The 19,686-nt window shown below is 38.4% G+C and overlaps 2 protein-coding genes across 13 annotated transcripts in view; one reads left to right on the top strand and one right to left on the bottom strand.

Moving 5' to 3' along the window:
• ALB (albumin) overlaps positions 1–2,950 on the bottom strand; it is a 129,315-nt gene extending 126,365 nt beyond the window's left edge. For 2 of the 4 annotated variants that reach the window (XM_028491902.1, XM_007126251.3), the window contains exon 1: positions 2,429–2,950. The gene's annotated coding sequence lies outside the window, so the exon portion shown is untranslated. The remainder of the gene's footprint in view (positions 1–2,428) is intronic. The other 2 variants (XM_028491903.1, XM_028491904.1) reach the window with 2 other exon arrangements.
• A 497-nt stretch (positions 2,951–3,447) lies between these two features.
• Positions 3,448–19,686, top strand: part of ANKRD17 (ankyrin repeat domain 17) — a 164,422-nt gene continuing 148,183 nt past the window's right edge. For 5 of the 9 annotated variants that reach the window (XM_024115383.3, XM_007126247.4, XM_028491898.2 and 2 more), the window contains exon 1: positions 3,449–3,912. In XM_024115383.3, coding sequence (XP_023971151.1) covers positions 3,502–3,912 — 411 coding nt within the window. In that variant the 5' untranslated portion in view covers positions 3,449–3,501. Of the gene's footprint in view, positions 3,913–19,686 lie in introns of all 9 variants that reach the window. The other 4 variants (XM_024115385.3, XM_028491901.2, XM_028491900.2 and 1 more) reach the window with 2 other exon arrangements.

The following is a 19,686-nucleotide window of genomic DNA, read 5'->3' as shown; positions in this document are numbered from 1 at the left end:
ATGTTTTCTGCCCATTATTCCCCATGGCCACGTCCTATGTGAGTATTGGGGAGTTATAAAGCATCTATGCTCTATTTTCTACTTATGCAAGTTTGGGGTGGAACAGCTGCCTCAAGGTTTTAACACTTGAACAATATTTGAATCAGGTTCCTGATTTGATCAGTAATAAAATTCCTTCAAAAATTTAGTCCTATGATCTGTTTGCTTCTAGTAACTACACCCAAAGTTCTTTCTTACGTAATTCTCTAACCCAATTTATTCCTTTGCTTCCTTGCCCCCATGTCAGTTTCTCAAGAACTTCATCCCAGCCTCCTTGAGGCCATCGAAAATAATGGCCTTGGATGGAAAGGCCAAAGCCTTGATCTGATTTTTGTTCCGGGACTAAATCTTGGGAGGACTGTACTCAAGGCCTCTTCTAGTTTCATTTGTTTACTGTTCCAGGTCAAGAATTCCAAATATTCCTATGCACTTTCAATTGTTTCCTGAGCTTATCTCTTTAGCAAAGTCTTGCTAAAAGTAAAATGCTAAAATGCAAAATACAGTATTACTTATACTCTTTTGAACTATTTCCCCTTATTATTGAGATTGTACTGAGCTACAGTCTCAATAGGTAGGTAATAGTTTTACCACCCATTTTGCCACTGCAAAATATGGGTCTCCTTCCAGACTCTGATACCAGTTTCTCCAACATCTGCTGCATCATCAGTAAGCCAATACAGCATATTTTATAGCATAAAAATATGGGGTGCTGTCTAAGCAGTACCCCACTTCCAGCACCAATTTCTGGGTTAGTCTTGGTCATTCTAGCTCCTGTAACATATGAATTCTCAAATCTCAATTTTCTCTTACAAGAAGTCCAAAAAGCAGTGTTTCTAATTTGGAGGCGTCTGTCTTCCAAGTAGTAATTTAGCCACTCATGCTCCTTCTCTCTTTGGCTCTGGCATCTTCAAAATACAGTTTTTAAGATCACCATACTCACTAGCTTCAAGTTGATGGGCAAAGAGTGAAGATGGAAGGACTTCATTAAGCCTGGAAATGAGCATGTCACTTCCATTTACATTTCACTGGCTAAAAGTCATTCACATGACCACAAATAACTAAAGGGAAGTTGGGATATTTAGCCTAGCAGGAAGAAGAAATAAGTTTCATGAATGACTAATCAACTCTCTGTTACAAGGTTCTAAAAGGAAAAAAAATGCTACATAAAAAGAACAGAAAGTCACTCCAGGGGCTTTGTCCATTCTAATAGGTGTGACCTTATTCTAATAGTTTCAACAAAATAATCATTTACCTATTATATAAAAGAGTAAGAATTAATTTTCTTCTAAATAATGGGATTACTTCAAACAGAGTATTTGTGATAGTGTGATAGGTACATAAGTTAGACTGCAGAAGGTTAATAAGTGAAATTAAGATAACAAAAAGAGACAATGAATGTAGAATAGTCTTTAAAGCTTGGTTGTGAAGGAAAGGATACAGAGTGGAACCACAATTGTAGAGGATTGAAGACAGAAAAGATAATAGAACTCAGGGATAGGAACTAGAGTACAGACGGATAATTCATCTTATATAAGAGCAGGGAGTGTCTCATTCCTCTGATATTGGAGGAAAGGAAAGATCCAGAAGTACCTAAGTTTCTAGCATTTGGAAAATTGAAGGAGTTTGTGCCTAATAGCATCGATCTTCTTGTGAAGTTTGAAGTAAAGTCACATAATGAAATGTGGTTGGGATTTAAAGACTGCAAAAGTATTCTGGTGGGAAGGGAGAAAAAGGTGCTGAAGAATATATAAGTAGGAGGGAGGAATCCAGCTGAGGTTAAGACCTAAATCTGTAGTGTTAAGATACATAATGTAGTGTACTGTTCTGCACAGAACTTAGCAACCACTGTAGGAGAGGAACAGGCAAATGATTAGCACTTCGTGTGTATATTTACTATAACACTTATTACACTGTAAAGCCCCAGGAGGCAGAGACTTAGATTTTATAAACTATGCACACAGTAGGCACATGATGAATTTTTGCTTGAATGAATTGATTCAATCATTGCCAATTCTGCCATAGTACTCTGTAGAGTACTGGCAACTGCCCACATTTCATATGGTATGCCAGTGCTAAAAAGAAAAAAAAAAAAGGCTAAAAAAATTCAGGCATACTCAGCTAAACTTAGCAGTCTTAAAACGGCAACTATGTCAGCTGAGACATACTTTTTATCTTGTGCCAGTACATCTTTCTTTGATGTTTCCTTCATTTTCCTTATGCTACTGTGTTCTTATTGAATCTGAAAGGGATAATTCTAAGTTCAATAAGCTACGTTATTATTCCAAAAGTCCTGAAAGTTCTTCAGACACCTACAACTGAACTCACAACCCCCATCACAATATTCCTTTCAAGAGATTCACAGACAAGGATGATTACTTATGATGCTTACTTCACAGATAAAAAGCTGAGTAGGTGAGGGGTGGAAGGAGTAAATCGGGGTCATTAACTGAATCGTCTGCAGAGTCTGGCACAGATTCTGCTTCCTTCTGTCTTCTCCCCTTTGGAAACTTCAGAGTTGTAGTGATCTCAGACTTCACTTAGTCGAACTCCTTTATGTTACACAGGTGTAAACTCAGGTTCAGGAAGTCTGACCCAAGATTTACTCAAAGTGGGCTCTTTACACGACGCCATCTCTCAAGATCCACAGCCCTAACTCACCATTTGGCGGTAGAAAAAAATGGCCAGAAACGAAACTACGTACAATAGTCCAGAACCAGGCTCCACCTCCCGGATCAGGCAGTCCCGGCCTCCAGCTAACAAAGCGTTTGGTCCGTGCTTCGGTATGGGCTCCCCACCCGGCCCGGGCTGCTCCTCTCCAGCCTGCCCGCCAGCCCCCAGCACCGCAGCACTGCCCGCCCGCGGGGGCCCAAGACCCGACCCTCGAAACCTCACTTTCGTCTTTCGGCCACCCGCGCGCCACCGCTCAGGCGACGGCTGATGGCGTCACCCGTACTTCCGCCTGCGGCTGCGTTCTAGTCACCAACGAGGAAGGAAGAAGGGAGGTCTGAAGGGCTGTGTGCGGGGGAAATAGCGAGGAAACAGAAGAAATCCGGGTGTAGCGGGCGCTACGGCAGTAACCGCGGCCCTCCTCTGTCCCCGGCGTCCCCCCATCGGAAGTCGCCCTAGGAACACTTCCCCCGACTCTGGGTAGTCTCCCCTCCGCTTGATCTCCCGACACCCAGGTCTCCCTCTTCGCCTCTAACCACCCCCTCCTAGCTCCCTCACGATCCCTCCCTCTCCCTCCCTCTCCCTCCCTCCCATCGTCAGGCTCCCCGCCCTTAGTATCGCGAGACGAGGTGAGAGCTGGCGGAGCGGCGGCGGCGGCGGCAGCAGTAGAGGTGACCGAGGCGGTGGCGGCGGAGGCGGCACCGAGCGCTGTGTTGGCCCCGGTGCGGCCGAAGTCGCGGTAGCGCGTAGCCCCCACGCCCCTCCCCCGTCCGCGCCCTCCCTCTTTCCCCGGAGATGGAGAAGGCGACGGTTCCGGTGGCGGCGGCGGCGGCGGCAGCTGAGGGAGAAGGGAGCCCCCCGGCGGTGGCGGCTGTGGCGGGCCCCCCCGCGGCTGCACCGGCAGCGGAGGTCGGCAGCGGCGTTGGCGGCGGCGGCGGCAGCGGGGCTCGCTCGGCCTCGTCTCCTCGTGGGATGGTGCGAGTCTGCGATCTGCTCCTGAAGAAGAAGCCGCCGCCGCAGCAACACCACAAGGCCAAGCGTAACCGGACTTGCCGACCCCCCAGCAGCAGCGAAAGCAGCAGCGACAGCGACAACAGCGGCGGCGGTGGAGGCGGCGGCGGAGGCGGCGGCGGCGGCGGCGGCACCAGCAGCAACAACAGCGAGGAAGAAGAGGACGACGACGACGAGGAAGAGGAGGTTTCTGAGGCAAGGGCCTGGTTTCAAGGGAAGGAGGGAGGAAGGGAGCGTAAAGGGTAGGGGCCAAAGGTGGGAGGGGACTTGCGGTGGGACAGATTCCTGTGGGCTTGATCTGTCTTAGGGGCCAGGCTTTCCACTGCCCCCTTTCTTTCCTCGACCGAAATTGTGAGGTGTGGACATGTGGGGGAGGGTAGCTGACACGTGGGGGTGGGAGGACCACGGAGTGCACAGAGTTGGTGAACAGCACGTTACCCTGGCATAGTTCACTCGGTTTAGGATGGAGGGAATCGCTTAGATTCCCTCTTTGCCCAGCCGGCGGGGTCGGCCTCGGGCCAGTAGGGCCGTGTTACTCCTGGGGCGGGGGCGGGACCAAAGCGGGAGAGGTAAGATAATAGGTAGATGAGTCTCGTGAGGAACGACTAGGAGGTTGGTAAATTTCTCCCACTTGTGAGGTGGAGGGGAGCAGTTTTGGGGGAGGCAAGGTTGTAATGGACTCAGAGCTAAGTATTTGTGTATGTGAGAGACACGTGAGAAGCTGTACTTTTCCATACTGTTCTGCTGCAGTTTTTTTTTTTTTTCATAACTGTTGTGGCTGCTGAAATAACCTTCACTTCCTCAATCTCTCAAGGATTTTGGATGAACTGATCTTATGTCCATATACATTTATATGTAACTCAGTGGATGAAAAATATGTTTGATCCTTACATGTACATACTCTTACATTTTCAAATGCTTCCTTGGTGAGGAAGAATTAAGCTAGGCCCTGTTGCTTTCCACGTAACGTCAGGCAGCTGAAGAGTCTGCTTTGGAGCCAGGCTTGGTTGTGGTGAGTTGGAATAGGAAGGCCTCTTGGTTTGTCCTAGTGATCTGGTTTCATAATAACTGTTTATAATTTTTCCTGGGCCCACAGACAGGCGGCGTTGCAGGACCTCATTCTTCAAAGAAGACCATTTAACCAAAACTCAGTAAAACATACCAACCATACTGAGAACAAGCGAAGAAGAGTTAGCCTTACTAGTTAGCAGCTCCTTTGTAACTCTTTTGTCCACTCCCTGAAATGGAAGCTCGAAAATCTTGATCTGAAGAAAGAAGTTGTAACTTAAGGCAGCAGAAGGAAAGCAGCTTTAAAGGCTGATTATAAATTAACTTATAAGAGAGAACAACTGATTATCTAGAAGTACCACTTGCCATTTATTCTTTTCCACAAGCACAGCTAATTTTGGTACAAGGCTGGTTTTTTGAAAATTGCATTATTGGAACTTGGGTTCCCTAATTTCAAATAGGGAAATAACCTTTTAAAGAATTTGAGACTTGTCTGTTAGTAGAAGACCAGATTCTCTTTTACCTCAGACTGGATGAAGTTATATCGGTAGAGATGTAATAAATAGTTCATGCATGTATACCAAAAAGATGGACACTCCCTGCTATTTCATTTAGCCTACTGGATTCTAAGGGTAGGTTTGTATTGATAGATTTTGTATTGACCTAGTTGGGTGTTTCACGATAGTGTGTTGCTCAGCCTGCATAAGAAACAGTGAAGGGAAGGATGTGACAGGATCCTTATTTCCAGTAAAATCTATTATATGGTAGTTAGAATCATTCAATTGTATTATTTTTACAGAGATGAGCAATATTTTAGAGATAATCTCATCTAACCCTTTTATTTTAAAAATGAGGAAAATGAGACTTTTTTTTTTTTTTAAAGGAAACTGGTTGTGGTGGTAGCAGCAAAAGTGGAAATCAGAGTTTTCTAATGATTCAGACCAGTATACTTTTTCATGACAATTTATTCCCTGTATCTCCCTCCTGACCTTTTTCAGAAACTAGGCGGTCAGTTGCAAGGTAACACAATCATGCAGCTATGGGCAAAATACCAATATTTTATTAAGATTTTAAATTCTCAGATAAAGTATCAAGCTCTGGTTTGGAACTTAATATGAAGTTGAGTGCAGTACTTACTGAAATATTATTCTCTAAACTTCACATACCTAGATAGTTCTGTCCATTGGAATTGAGCCTAATAAGCAAAACTTTTAGTAATTCATTAAATCATGTAGAATAGGCTTAAGTTTGTAGGTGTGTTAGTTTTGTGAGTTGGGTTTGTTTTCCTTGGAACATAGGAATGGTATATGTTGACTGATCAACTAGGGGAGTGTTTTCTTTGTTTTTAGTATGCTTTATTCTGTCTTCTGTACAGTGGTGTAGACAGTGGGTTTGTCATTTGTTATGGAGCTGAGTCAGGAGAAATAAGTGGAAGAAAGCACAACCATTTGTATAAATCTATACAGGTACATGATGAGGGATAAGCAGACAGGAGGACAGTATGTCTCTGCACCTGCCTCCATCCTTGACCAGAATAGAGAAATAAATAAACGTAATCGTCACTGTACACTAAGCTAAATGTAAGCTAAATGGATGAGTTGTGCAGTGTTTTTCATTTCATTACCATTTTATTGACATGTTAGCAGAAGTTTAACTTTTTAGAGCTAGGAAATCTTGTGGCTAATACTTAATTGTACTTACTTCCTTTCTGTTATTGGCTACACAATGAAAAATATGGATAACGTCTTTGAGATTATTCTTCCAATAAAAATAATTGAAAGGTTAAGAAGGAGTAAGAAAGGTTATAGTTTTGGGGTGTTTAACCTACAAAAGTGGAGGATAATTTAACAAGAATATATATGTTTACTTCGATGAAACGCTAGCTGGATATTTTGTATATCTGCTGAAAGAGGGAACACTGGGAGGAAAGGAGAGTCAATTTAAATAAAAGCTTTATTTGAATGTTCAAGAATAAGAATCTAATTTTTACTAAACGTTAGCGTAGGTTATTGAGAATTGGATTTTCTCTTTAGTATTTCAGAATAAGGATAATCATGTTTTAGATAATTTATGTAAGTTAAGATATTCCTTTACCCACCTCCCCAATTTGATGCAAAACCTTAGATCAAAAATTGAAAATTGCAGTAATTTTCTCAGCTTTCAACGGGTGACTAACCAATGTGGAAAATAGAAATGTATTTCCTAACATAAAAGTTGTGATGCACATCTTTTCCAATTAGTGGATTTCCGATTAGATGGAGCTTGGATTCATATCTTTGGTCCATCACACACTACGTTTGTGATCTTGGGCAAGTTACATAACCTCTCTCCAGCTTCCTTATATGTTAATGGTAATAGTAGATTCTATCTTATAGCATTGTTTTGAGAATTAAATGAGTTAATACAGTTTTCATGTACTCCCATTTTAACCCTTACGCTGTGGTGTCGTCATATTTGTTTCATCATTCATAAATGTTTGGAGTTTCTACCATATGGTAGGAATTTTGCTGTACTGAGTAAGCAGCGGTGAGCAAAACTATTTTAAGACATTGATTGAAAAATACACCAATGATTAAATATAAGTTTGAGGAAGTATGAGAGTGAAAGCAAATGGTTAAATGTATATCCTGAATAAAGTATGTGAGAAGTATACAGATGTTCGGAGGGGATATTCATACTCATTTTAAAGGCAAAGATACTGGGTTAGAAGGGTTTTAGGTAACTTCATCAGGGTCACCTAGCTGATAAGTGGTAGAGCGGGACTTAACCTGTGTTTGTTTGATTCAAAGCCTGCCTATTCATCCACTCATTCACAGGCTCTGGTATGCCGTATGATGTTGAGTACGACATCAGTGATGTTGGCATTTCAGATAAGTTAAAACAAATTCAGATGGCATAGGGGAAGATACTTTTTGGCAGTAGGACAACCACTGAAGACAAATTAGCTACCCTGAGCTTTTCTTTTCTTGTTCTGAAAAGCACATTAAAAAAAAAAAGAAATACAGAGAAGTACAGATAAATATATTCATATTTCCACCATTTAGAATTAACAGTTGCTTGCTAACAGAATGAAACTTTATAGTGAAAACCACCTTGTCTAGAGGCAATCTTTTTGTTTCTCCCTGCCTTTCAAGACTTAAGCTTTTTAAGGTTATCCTAGAAAAAAAAATTTTTCCTTTTAAATAGTAGATGTTAACTTGGGGTCTGGCTAGGCTGTGAATACCCTGGAGTTAAACTCAAGATTTTGTTGAAGGTGCTTATAAGTTGTTGTTGTTTTTCTTCTTTTCTTCCCTTAACCGGTAGTATGTGTAAAACTTTCATTAGATACCATACTCAGAAGTATATGACCACCTCCTCCCTCCTTCCTACCTTGTTATTTTGAAACATTCTCACTGCCGTGGTTGTGGGAAATCAGGCGAGCATTTATATGGATTGTTTAGAATTGGGAAACTTGTTTCTAAGGTAATGTGGTAATGAAGAAGGCATATCTGTGTTGTGAAGTAGGGGGTCGCAGATTTATCTGTTCTTTCTGGTAAATTAGCTCTATGCCTACTCTCTCTTCTCGTAAATCCTCATATTTTGCCTTTTAATCGGTGAAGCATTTTCATCTAGTCTGCTATGTTTTGTCAGATCCAAAGACAGAAACCTTGTCTTACACATCTCTCTATCTCCTACTGCACCGTACGATGTGTGTTATTAATAAATCATAGTGTCTTACCTTTGGTAGGATTTGGTGAAGTCAGATCTCTGAAGTAAAAATTGTTTATAAATATATCTTATTTAGTTACTTTGGACATATTTGGGACCTCAAGTCTTTTTTATTTTTTTTTAAAGATTTCTTTTCTTCTTTTTTCAAAATATTTATTTATTTATTTATTTGGTTGCATTGGGTCTTAGTTGCGGCAGGGGGGCCCCTTAGTTGTGGCTTGCGGGCTTCTTAATTGTGGCTCGCCTGCTCCTTAGTTGCAGCATGCGAACTCTTAGTTGCAGTGTGCATGTGAGATCTAGTTCCCTGACCAGGAATCGAACCCGGGCCCCCTACATTGGGAGCACAGAGTCTTATCCACTGCGCCACCAAGGAAGTCCCTGGACCTCAAGTCTTAAGGTAACAGAACTTGGTTGCAGCTATTTATGGTGGACCCCTGTCAGATGTTTTTGACTCCCAGAAATTCACTAGACTATTTGCTAGACTGCTTCTACTAGCATCAAAATTAGACCATCAGTTGACTAAGAGGTTGATTTTTAGGCCCTTGAGAGTATTTGCACTTATGACATTATATTCTGAATTTTTGTAAGGATAATTTAGTGGCTTATGAAATGTGGATATAATGAGCTTCCTTATAATTTTTCCGTACTTGACCATAGACAGAAAGGAATTTTCACTTCCTAATGGTATGTGAATTAGTGCCTGCTGATACCACTTATATTTTTGTTAGGACCAATAGGGGGCACCAGCATCCATGGTAACCTAGGCCAAATCTGACTAACTTCCTTCAGCTTTCACCTTTTGGAAAAAAAAAACAAGTCATTAGGGAATAGAAGGTGATGGGTAAATATCAATACTCCTTCTAGTGCCTGGAACCTTACCTTTCTGGTAGAGTTATGCCTATCCATTTGCCACCCAGAGGCAAAATACCCTTCCTGACTTAACGTTGTTTTTTTTTACTTAACTTTTTTTTTCTTTTTTCTTTAGAAACTATTCTTATCCAGTCATGAGGGGAAGTGGAATTGTAGAGCATTATAGGTATTATTTTATCATGATTTGTAATTTGGGGTTTTAATTATTGAAAAGGGACATGCTGGAAATTTTATCTTCCCCAAGAATGCTATGAAAAAATCAATATAGACTTAATTATTGAAAGCATAACTTAGGTTGACTTCTGTCATCCTACGAAACTCGTAAACATTACCTGATCTTTTTAGAGTTAACTTTTTATGTTTACTTCAGGGTGAAACTAGAGATAAAAGAGGGTCAGGTGGAAAAACATGTAAATATCACAGTACTTTAGGAATTCCTTCTGGAGCCAATATTATTAGTGTTCTTATAGATAATTTTGATATATAATAAAATCTCTCAAAGTATGCAGATAGATCATATTGAATTGTACTGATGGGAATGGACAAGATTATTGAGAATAGATTGAAAATTTTAAATAGGTTTATATGAGTCATGGGTAAAAAAATGTGCTTTTTTTGATTAAATGGTCTGAAACAAAGCATGCTTTTCCAGTAAAAGTTCAACAAGATTAAATAAGGTATGAGAGATAGCCAAAGTCATAATTCTAATTTTAAATAATGCTAAGATACATCTGCAAAAAATAGATTATATATGTTTCTGCCTGCTGTACCATGAAAATGATGACTAAAACTAAGGAAGTTCTAGAGAGAGAGTTTTAAAATGATTGGAGGGGGCTTCCCTGGTGGCGGCTTCCCTGGTGGCCCAGTGGTTGAGAGTCCGCCTGCCGATGCAGGGGATACGGGTTCGTGCCCCGGTCTGGGAAGATCCCACATGCTGCGGAGCGGCTGGGCCAGTGAGCCATGGCCGCTGAGCCTGTGTGTCCGGAGCCTGTGCTCCACAACGGGAGAGGCCACAGCAGTGAGAGGCCTGCGTACCGCAAAAAAAAAAAAAAGATTGGAGGGTGAGGGATGGAATCCATGATCAAGGGGGACTGCTGATTATCCTTAATTATATTCTCATTGCTCTTATTATTTAATGTTCAAATTAACCAGTTACTCAAACTGAGTCACAACATGAAGAAAAACATGAGGTGTATTAGTGTTATTTCAATTTTTAAAATAAGTAAACTCCTCATTTCTCTTTTCTTGAGATTATTTGAAAGTATAGACTAGACATGGCAAATTTATGAAACTAGTTTGTAGCTGTGCATCTCCAGTAGGGCATATTCCCTTCCCGAGCTATCATTTGGTCTCATTTAATCTTTAATTTTTTAATCCTCCCTACCCCCCAGTAAAAAAGAAAGGAACAGAAAAGAAAAAAAGAAAAGTGGAGAAATAAAAGACCTATCCTAAAATTAATTCTTGGCTTGGTCTTTCCTCGTGGAGTGTTTTTAAATTAAAGAATATTTGAATGAAAAATATTTCAGAGAGATCTGTGGAAAAATTGGTTTCATCAGTTTTGAATTTGGAATAAAAAAAATTAACATGAAGTTCTGTTTTCATTTTCTTCTTTCCTATTGCCCTAAATCTGAAACCTGAGAAGAAAAGGAAGTCTTCCTGTTTGTGTTACACCAAATCTGTTTTCAGTTCAGTCTTTGACCCCATTATTGTCTTTTCCCTTCTCTGTGCCACACTTCCCTCTTGTTTTTTATATGAAGTTAATAACAAAAATAGTCCTGTTGCAAAGCCTCTAGTGTAGTTCTTACTAGTGTGAGATTTGGTATAGGAGTTGATTCTATTACTTGCCAAACATTTGTTGTATATCTACTATATGTGGCTGTTTTTACTATATAATAATCTCAACCATTTCCTTCTCAGGGAATATGAAAAAGTTAGCTATATTTAAAATCATAGCTCTATATAGTTAGTAAAACTTTTAAACTTGCATACGTGAAAACACAGTGATGGAATTCTGTTTTTTATGATTTTCAGAAGATAAGTATCGCTATTAGTATATTTTTCTAACTAAGTTTATTTAAGAAGCATTATTGAGACCTGGCATAATCACTTAAGAATTTTGAGGGTTTTGAAGAAATTGAGACATTATTCCCAGCTTCATAAAATTTAAATCTTGTTGAGACAAAATTAATAATAATTTAAAACTGTGAGGATGATTTTAATCCTGTATGATTACTTTACTTGGGAGTCTAACAGTTTTCAGTGTATCTGTGTGCCTTTAGAATTGGTCTCATTATAGGGATTGTTCTGTTTTTGCATACTGATAGTGTAGACTTTACATCTTTTATGAGTGTCTCTTGGAATACTCACTAATTTTGGGTATTTTTTTTATTTAAAATTTTTTTTTAAGATGAGGCCTGTTATGTGATACTTTTTTAGAGTGTCCTTGACTACTAAGCTACACCAAAGAAACATTCACTTCATTCATTTCATTCATTCTTCATTCAGTTTTCATTTTACCCTGAAGATTTTGTAGTAAGAAAAGAGGTAGCTATACTAGTATACTTATGGTTGCTGCAGGTGGAGATGGGTTAAAATATGAAAAATTGAGTTACAGGGCAATGTCAAGTGCAGTGTTAAATATCTTTTAAATTAGATCTTAAATACAGTGTTTCTATAATTAAACATAATTAATTAAGCATACATATTTGTAGAAACTTACACATATTTGTAGAAAATTTGACAAAATCAAAAAATATCTAAGGAATACAAAAATCACCTAATCTTTTTTCCAGAATTAATCATTGTTATTTGAAATCATCTTGCATTCTTTTTTTTTTCTCAGATAATGATTACATATTTATTTAACTATAAAAACTAGTGATGCTTGTTTTGTTAAAAAAAAAAAAAAAAGTCTTCTAATACATGAAGGTTTTATCCAACTCTTAGAGTAAATGCTGCTAACAGTTTGGTATATATCAAATGGTCTAGTTTCTTTGTTGGTGAGAGTGAGTTGAATGAGAGAGATGGTGTGGGTGTGGGTATGTGTGTGTGTGGGGGGGGGTGTCTGAGAGAGTATGTTAGGATTTGGCTCATTCTCATTTACTTATGAATGTTTCACAGTATGATGTTCATAATTTATTTGATCTTTTATGTTGGTAGACAGATTGTTTTCAGTACATTGCTATCACATATACATTGCTGAAGTGAACATCCTTTTACAGTTATTTTTGAGTACAAAAGTATTTCTTTGGAATGGATTCCTGGAAATGGAATTTAAGGGCCAGAGGTTATTCAGGTGTTAATTTGATAAATGCTCCCAAGTTTTACTTCCATCAACAGTGTGTAAGAATGCTACTGGATTTGATCATCTTAGTTTTTAAAATCTGTTAAACAAAAAATAGTGTTTTGTTTTCCTTATTACTGTTGACATTGAGCAAATTTTCCTGTTTATTTTTTATTTGGATTTCTTTTGAAAATTTCCTGTTTTATCTATTATTACAGTTGTTACTTATTATTCTATTAGAGTTTTTTTTCCTTAGTGATTTGTGATGCTGTTTATATTTATGGGTATTAATCCTTCATGGTGTTGTTGCAACATGTTCTCTATCTGTTTACATTATTTTCACAATGTAGAAATTTTTTTATTTTTTTGTAGTAAGATGAATTATTCTTTTATGACTCCTTTTTTTGTGTGTGTGTTATGCGGGCCTCCCTCTGCTGCGGCCTCTCCCGTTGCGGAGCACAGCCTCCGGACGTGCAGGCCCAGCGGCCATGGCTCACGGGCCCAGCTGCTTTGCGGCATGTGGGATCCTCCCAGACCGGGGCACGAACCCGGTTCCCCTGCGTCGGCAGGCGGACGCGCAACCACTGCGCCACCAGGGAAGCCCTATGACTCCTTCTTTACCCCAGTACTTAAACAAAATTTCTTAGATATTTTCTTTTGATACTTCTATACTTTTTTCCCAAAGATACATGGATATCTTTTTGGATATAGTATTTAATTGTTTATCCATTTCTTATTTACTCTTTTCATTAGCATTTGACCTTGCTGACCAATCCTTGGCCTCTTAAAAAGTGCTATTCTCTTTGCTAATGTAATACCACCCTCTCCTGTTTTTACATTACTAGCTGCTATTTTTGGTCTTGCTTCCTCCCACCCCCTTCACTGTGCATCCTTTGGTTATTTAGTACATCATTGCTCATTCCTGGGCCCTTTTTGGTCTTTTATCTGCTTACTTCTTAGGTGATTTTATCTGGTTTTGTGTCTTTATATATGCATTTGCTAATGACTCTCAAGTTTACATCTCCAGTATAAACCTTTCTTCTTGAGTACCGGGCTAAAACTTCTGGCCACCCAACAGTTGTACAAACCTTTCTTCCAACACATAGTCTTCTTTCTTCCTCAAGAGAATCAATCCAAAGTCCCATCTGGATACTACATATAGCTCACAGTGTAGGATATCTACATAATGCTTGTCCTCTTAATTCAGTCCAGTAATCTGTAAAATAATAAACAACGTATCAATCCTTCCTTTGCCCAACCCATTGTACAGTGGTGAATAGGAATAGGATAATCATAACGACAGCTTCTTTGGAGAAGGAAGGAATAAGTAGACAGCAGTCATTGGTCCATAGTAATAATGAAATCCTTCTGGACAGGAGAAGACTGCCCTGGCAACTATGTAAAATCCTCGGTTAAACTCTGATTTTGCTCTCTGGGAGAATTGCCCTTTTGAATATTGTGTGTGTCCTTGGCTTTGTTCTTTGGTGATTATTCCTTGTTATCTTCCTTTGCCACATCTGAAGTAGTAGGCATTTGAGATTGCAAAACTTTTATAACACTGTACCAGTTGGCATACATTTAGGGGCTGCAGGGTTACTTAAAGTTCAGTTATAGAGTTTTATAGGCCAGTAATGTGGTTTGATGGTAAATCTGTCTCAAACATTTAATAGATTTCTGTTCTGTTTTCTTTAAGTCAGTACCATGTGATATTAACTACAGCAGAAGATCTTTTTGTCATATTTTTTTGAAATCAACTCATTCTCTTACTTCTCTCTCTACTAGGCCTTTTCCTTTCTCCCTGTGTTACCTGGCTACCTTGAGGGCATCTGAAACAATAGGCTTGGGTGACATATCAGTCAAGATTTAACCAGAGAGGCAGAACAAGTAGGAGGTTTATATATGCTACATAGATAGATAGATACATAGGTAGAAAGATAGATAGATAGGTATATATTAAGAAATTTATTACAAGGAATTGGCTTACACAATTCTGGGAGCTGGCTAACAAATCTGAAATTTGTAAGGTAAGCAGTTGAAAAGGTAAGAGCTCAGGCAGGCTGGAACACATGGGCATATGCTGAAGCTGTTCTCCATAGGCAATTAGAAAAGGAAGATCTGGTGAAGGGATAGCAGTTATAGACTCAGCTGGTATTTGGAGTCACATTTGTCAGGAAGAACCCAGTCTCTTTTAAGAGCTCAGCTGACTAGTTCCAGCTCGCTAAGGATGATCACCCTAGCTTATTAGGGACTTTAATTATATCTGCAAATCCCGCCCCCCACCTCTAACAGCAGCACCTAGATTAGTGTCTGAATAACTGAGAGAAAGTATTTACCAAATGGCTGTTGCCCTTCTTTCCTCTTAGTTTACCCTAACCATCTTGACACATCAGAAATCATCATAGGTGGGAAAGAAACACTCTATCTGATCTTTGCTACTGTCTGACAAAGAATCTTTGAGGTCACAAAGTTAACTCCTTGTATTTGGAATGCAGAAACAACTGTCTTTCCCAAACCTGAGAGACAGACCCCAAATTACTGGACTGTTGTAGAGTAGGGTTTGCTACTGAGAGATCTTCTCTCAGTGGCACTATTTTTGTGTCTATCTCTGCTTACAAACTGCCTTATTCATAGTTGAGTTGATCTTTCTAGTTATTCTTTAAACAGCTAACACATCAATATTTTGAGTTTTTCTAATTGCTTTTCTTAGAGCTCCATACCTGGTAGTCATGTGATATGCCCTACTCGTTATTGCAGGCAAGAGTTTTACAAGATGGTTTGCTACTGCATAAGACTTGCTGGCTTCCCTGCCTGATATGCTTCCTTGCTACCTGTCTTCTAAGCCTTATCAGAATTTTTAGGAATTTATTATTGCAGCATTCCACTACTAACTTACTGTATTAGTTACGGTATAGGATGGGTTATTTGAACAAAGAGACTCCAAAATACATGAAGTTCAAACAGGGTAGATTATGTGATAATCTGGGGGTGGTCCTTCAGGTTATTTGTAGATCTAAGTTTCTACTGTTTTGTTATACTATACCATCCCTTAACCTGTGCTGTCTAGTATAGTAGTAACTAGCCAGATATGGCTACTGAGCACTTGAAATGTGGGTCTGGATTTTTAATTTTATTTAATTTTAAATTAATGTAATTTAAATAATCATATGTGGCTGGTGGCTACCATATTGGAGAATGAAGATATAGAACATTTCCGTCATCACAGAAAGTTTTACTGAATAGCTGTGCCTTAGAGTGTTGACTTCATCTACAAGTTCTAATCTGGCTTACTAGCATTATGTCCATGTTTCACCCTATTGTGGGCTGAATTGTGTTTCCTCACAATTCATGCCGAAGTCCTAACCCCCAGTATCTCAGGATGTGACAGGTTAAATCAGGTCATGTGGGGTGTGCTCTAATCCAGTCTGACAGGCATCCTTATAAGAAGAAGAAATTTGCACATAAAAAGAGACACCAGGGATGTGTACACAGAGAGAAAAGGCCATGTGAAGACACAGTGAGAAAGATGGCCATCTGTAAGCCAAGGAGAGAGGCCTTAGAAGAAACCACACCTGCTGACACCTTGATCTTGGACTTCTAGCCTCAGTAACTATGAGAAAATAAATTGCTTTTGTTTAAGCCACCCAGTCTATGTATTTTGCAAGGCAGCCCTAGCAAACTAATACACAGCCCATGAGAAATAAGAAATAGAAAAGTGAGCACAGATAGCTTCCTTTTAAGGAGTTGACCAAGAAATTGCAAACATAACTTCCTGTTATATCCTGTTGGCCAGAACTTAGTTATATGTCCATACCTAGGACCTAGCTCTTGCTCTATGGCCATTACACCCAGATATAACTTGTGGGAGAAGTGTTTTACTAAAAGAAAAAGGGGAGTGTGGATATTGGGGGATAATGAAAGCCTTACACCAATATAATTCTAGGATTACATTGTCTTTATGGCTAGCAATATACGAAAAAAAGTCACCTCTGGCTCCTGAAATATTCTTTTTGGCCTAGTTTGGGTCATGTGTCCATTCCTGAACCAGCAACTTCTACTACAGAAGAAGATTTCTTTGTTCAGGTCTACATCATGTCTTTCCACTCCATCTTGGAGGTGAACTAGGAGAGGTCATTCCCACCTGAGCCTCATGAAATGGTTTCCCAAAGAAAGAGTGTTTCTATTGCCAAAAAGGTGAAGTAGGAAAGTGGGAAGGGAAAGGATATTGGACATAAATAAGTCCTCCAGATTATACCTTGAAACTTCCTATCTCTCTCCATCTTTTCTGCCATTACCCTAGTGCTGGCTGTTATCTTACTTAGACTTCATAGCAGCCTCCTAATTTGATCTCCTAGCTCTCTCTTCTGGTCTCACCATACTCCATTTATTATTCATGCAACAACTAAGCTAATCTTTCTGAAATGTAAATTGTTATTTGACTTCTCATCGCTTAGAATAAAGCCCAAACTTCTAACTTGGCCTTACGATGTTATATTGACTCCAATAAATGATTGTCTTTTGTCTCTTTTTCAGTATTTATATCTGTCGTTTGTTTTTCTTCTCTTGTTTCATCAGATTCGAACAGGCCCAAAATGTTGAATAAAAGTGGTAATATAGGCTATCCTTGTCTTTCCCTTGTTTTAATGGGAGTGCTGTTGGGTCACTGATAAGTATAATCCTTTATCAATTTAGTATATCTCTTTCTTTTACCCTACTAAATATTAGCAGAAATGTATACTGAATTTTATCAAATGCTTTTTTGGCATCTATTGAAAAGATCATTTCTTCCCTCTCCCTCCAATCTCTTCATATAATGAATTGCGATAATAAATTTCCTAATTACCTGTGTTTGAGATACTTATTATGATGTAGTTTTCTTTTAACATACTGTTGGGTTTGATTTCATTAACCTTTTGATTTATATTTTCTGTGGAGATTATTCATTTCATATTAGATTTTCACATTTATTGGGAGAAACTATAGATAATTTCCTTCTTGCATCAGTCTTATAAAATTTGTGCTTTATAGATTTAATTTATATGCGTCCTTTTTCCTTTCAATCTTATATGTTGTATTTTTAACTGTTTTTGTCATTGAGTTGTTAGAATTTTGATCAAGTGCTTTATTTGATCTCTTTATAGTCAAGTAATTTTTTAAGTGGCTTAAGTAATTTAGTGTGTACTTCTTAATTTTGTATAATTAAAACAATTTAATTGTTAGCAACACAACAAAAATATTATTGTTTTAACCACTTAAGTGTACAGTTCAGTAATGTTAAGTGTATTCACATTGTTGTGTAACAGATCTTCAGAACTTTTTCTTCTGGTAAAACTGAAATTAGACAGCAACTTTCCATTCTCCTTTCCGCCAACTCCTGGCAGCCAACATTCTACTTTCTGTTTCTATGAATTTGACTACTTTCGATACTTCATATAAGTAGAATCATATAGTACTTGTCTTTTTGTGACTGTCTTTTCACTTAACATGACGTCCTAAGATTCATACATGTTGTATCATGTAACAGGATTTCCTTCCCTTCTAAGACTGAATATCCCATTGTATGTATATATACCACATTTTGTTTTATCCATATATCCATCGACGGACATTGGGATTGCTTCCACCTCTTGGCTTATTGTGCCTGTTAATTTTTACACTCAATTCTTGTAATTCGAATTTATACTGGCTTTGGAGGAAGACATGAACTTAGTCTTATGTTTCCAAATAGTTAATCAGTTGATTTAGCTACATCATCTATCCTTTCCCACTATTTGAAGTACTACCTTTATTTCATATATTTAGACAATAGAACAATAGACTGGGTTATATCTGCTCAGTATGTACATCTTTATATGTATTATATTTGTATAACCTTAAGGCCCACATACTAAAATTAGTTGTTTGTACTAAGCAATTTCCTGTGCTTTTTGATAAGTAGCTAACATCTGTAGGGTTTTATGGTTAACAAAGTAATGTTCCATATTTTTCATCTTACTTAGTCAGTGGTCTTTTGAAAAAAAAAAATATATATATATATATTTATTTATTTATTTATTATTTTTTGCTGCCTGTTAAGCCTGTAAGCAGGGTTGGCTTCTTTCTTTCCTTTCTTCCCTCCCTCTCTTACAGATGTCTACTAAAGAAGTAAAGGTACCTTCAGCACCAGCATCTACACCATGTTCTTATTGATTTGTGATGTCATTAGTCTTAACTAGGCTGCCTTTGGACTTGAACACCTCCATAACACTATTAGGGCTGGATCTACAAACTATGAATGTGTTTTAGTTCTCTTGCATTATCATTCCAGTGTTCTTTAGTTTTGTTTCAATATTTTAAAAATATATTTCAAATAAACCAGGAATAATTTAATACTTATGCAGTTGCTATTCAGGAAATACCAAAATAGAAGAGCTGCTATATGACCTGAGATAGATAAGTTTTAATTCTATTGAAGGGATGATACATCTTTTAAACTGAACCTGTGCTAAAGTATGTAGCAAAGTTACTAAGCTATGACTGATGTTTGTTTATTTAATGTTGGTGGAGTCTTAAAGGGAGATTGCACTATCTTTTTTCTGTTTTTATTAAATCATGTAGTAAATGTAAATGTAAATTGTGTACTTGTGTAAACAAATTTTTGTTTTGCATAAATGGGGTCATTATAAAAATATTATGAAAATTTCTTTTTAAAATTAATGGTCTTATCATAGACTCTTTCCATATAAATACACTTATCGTTTATCTTATTCTTCTTAATGGCTGTGGAGTGTTCCCTTGTCAGGTATCATGACTTCCCTGGTTTTATTGAGTGTTTATAGCCAGTATTTTGGCTGTGTCCAGTGTTCTACTACAAACAATACTGCAGTGGACTCTTTTTGATATGTATCTCTGTGTATGTATGTCTGTATTTTGGTAGGATGTATTCCAATGGTGAAAGTGCTAGACCAAGGGTACATGGGTCTGTTTCTGCAACTCCCATTTTATTATGTGTGTGAGCACTGTATTTTTTTTTTTTTTTTTTTTTTTTTTTTTTTTTGTGGTATGCGGGCCTCCCTCTATCGCGGCCTCTCCCATTGCGGGGCACAGGCTCCGGACGCGCAGGC

The sequence above is a fragment of the Physeter macrocephalus genome, chromosome 7 (assembly GCF_002837175.3).
Source record: "Physeter macrocephalus isolate SW-GA chromosome 7, ASM283717v5, whole genome shotgun sequence".
NCBI classification, from domain to species: Eukaryota; Metazoa; Chordata; class Mammalia; order Artiodactyla; family Physeteridae; genus Physeter; species Physeter macrocephalus.
The sequence above is the reverse complement of the archived record's forward strand: the minus strand, read 5'-3'. Positions and strand labels throughout refer to the sequence as shown.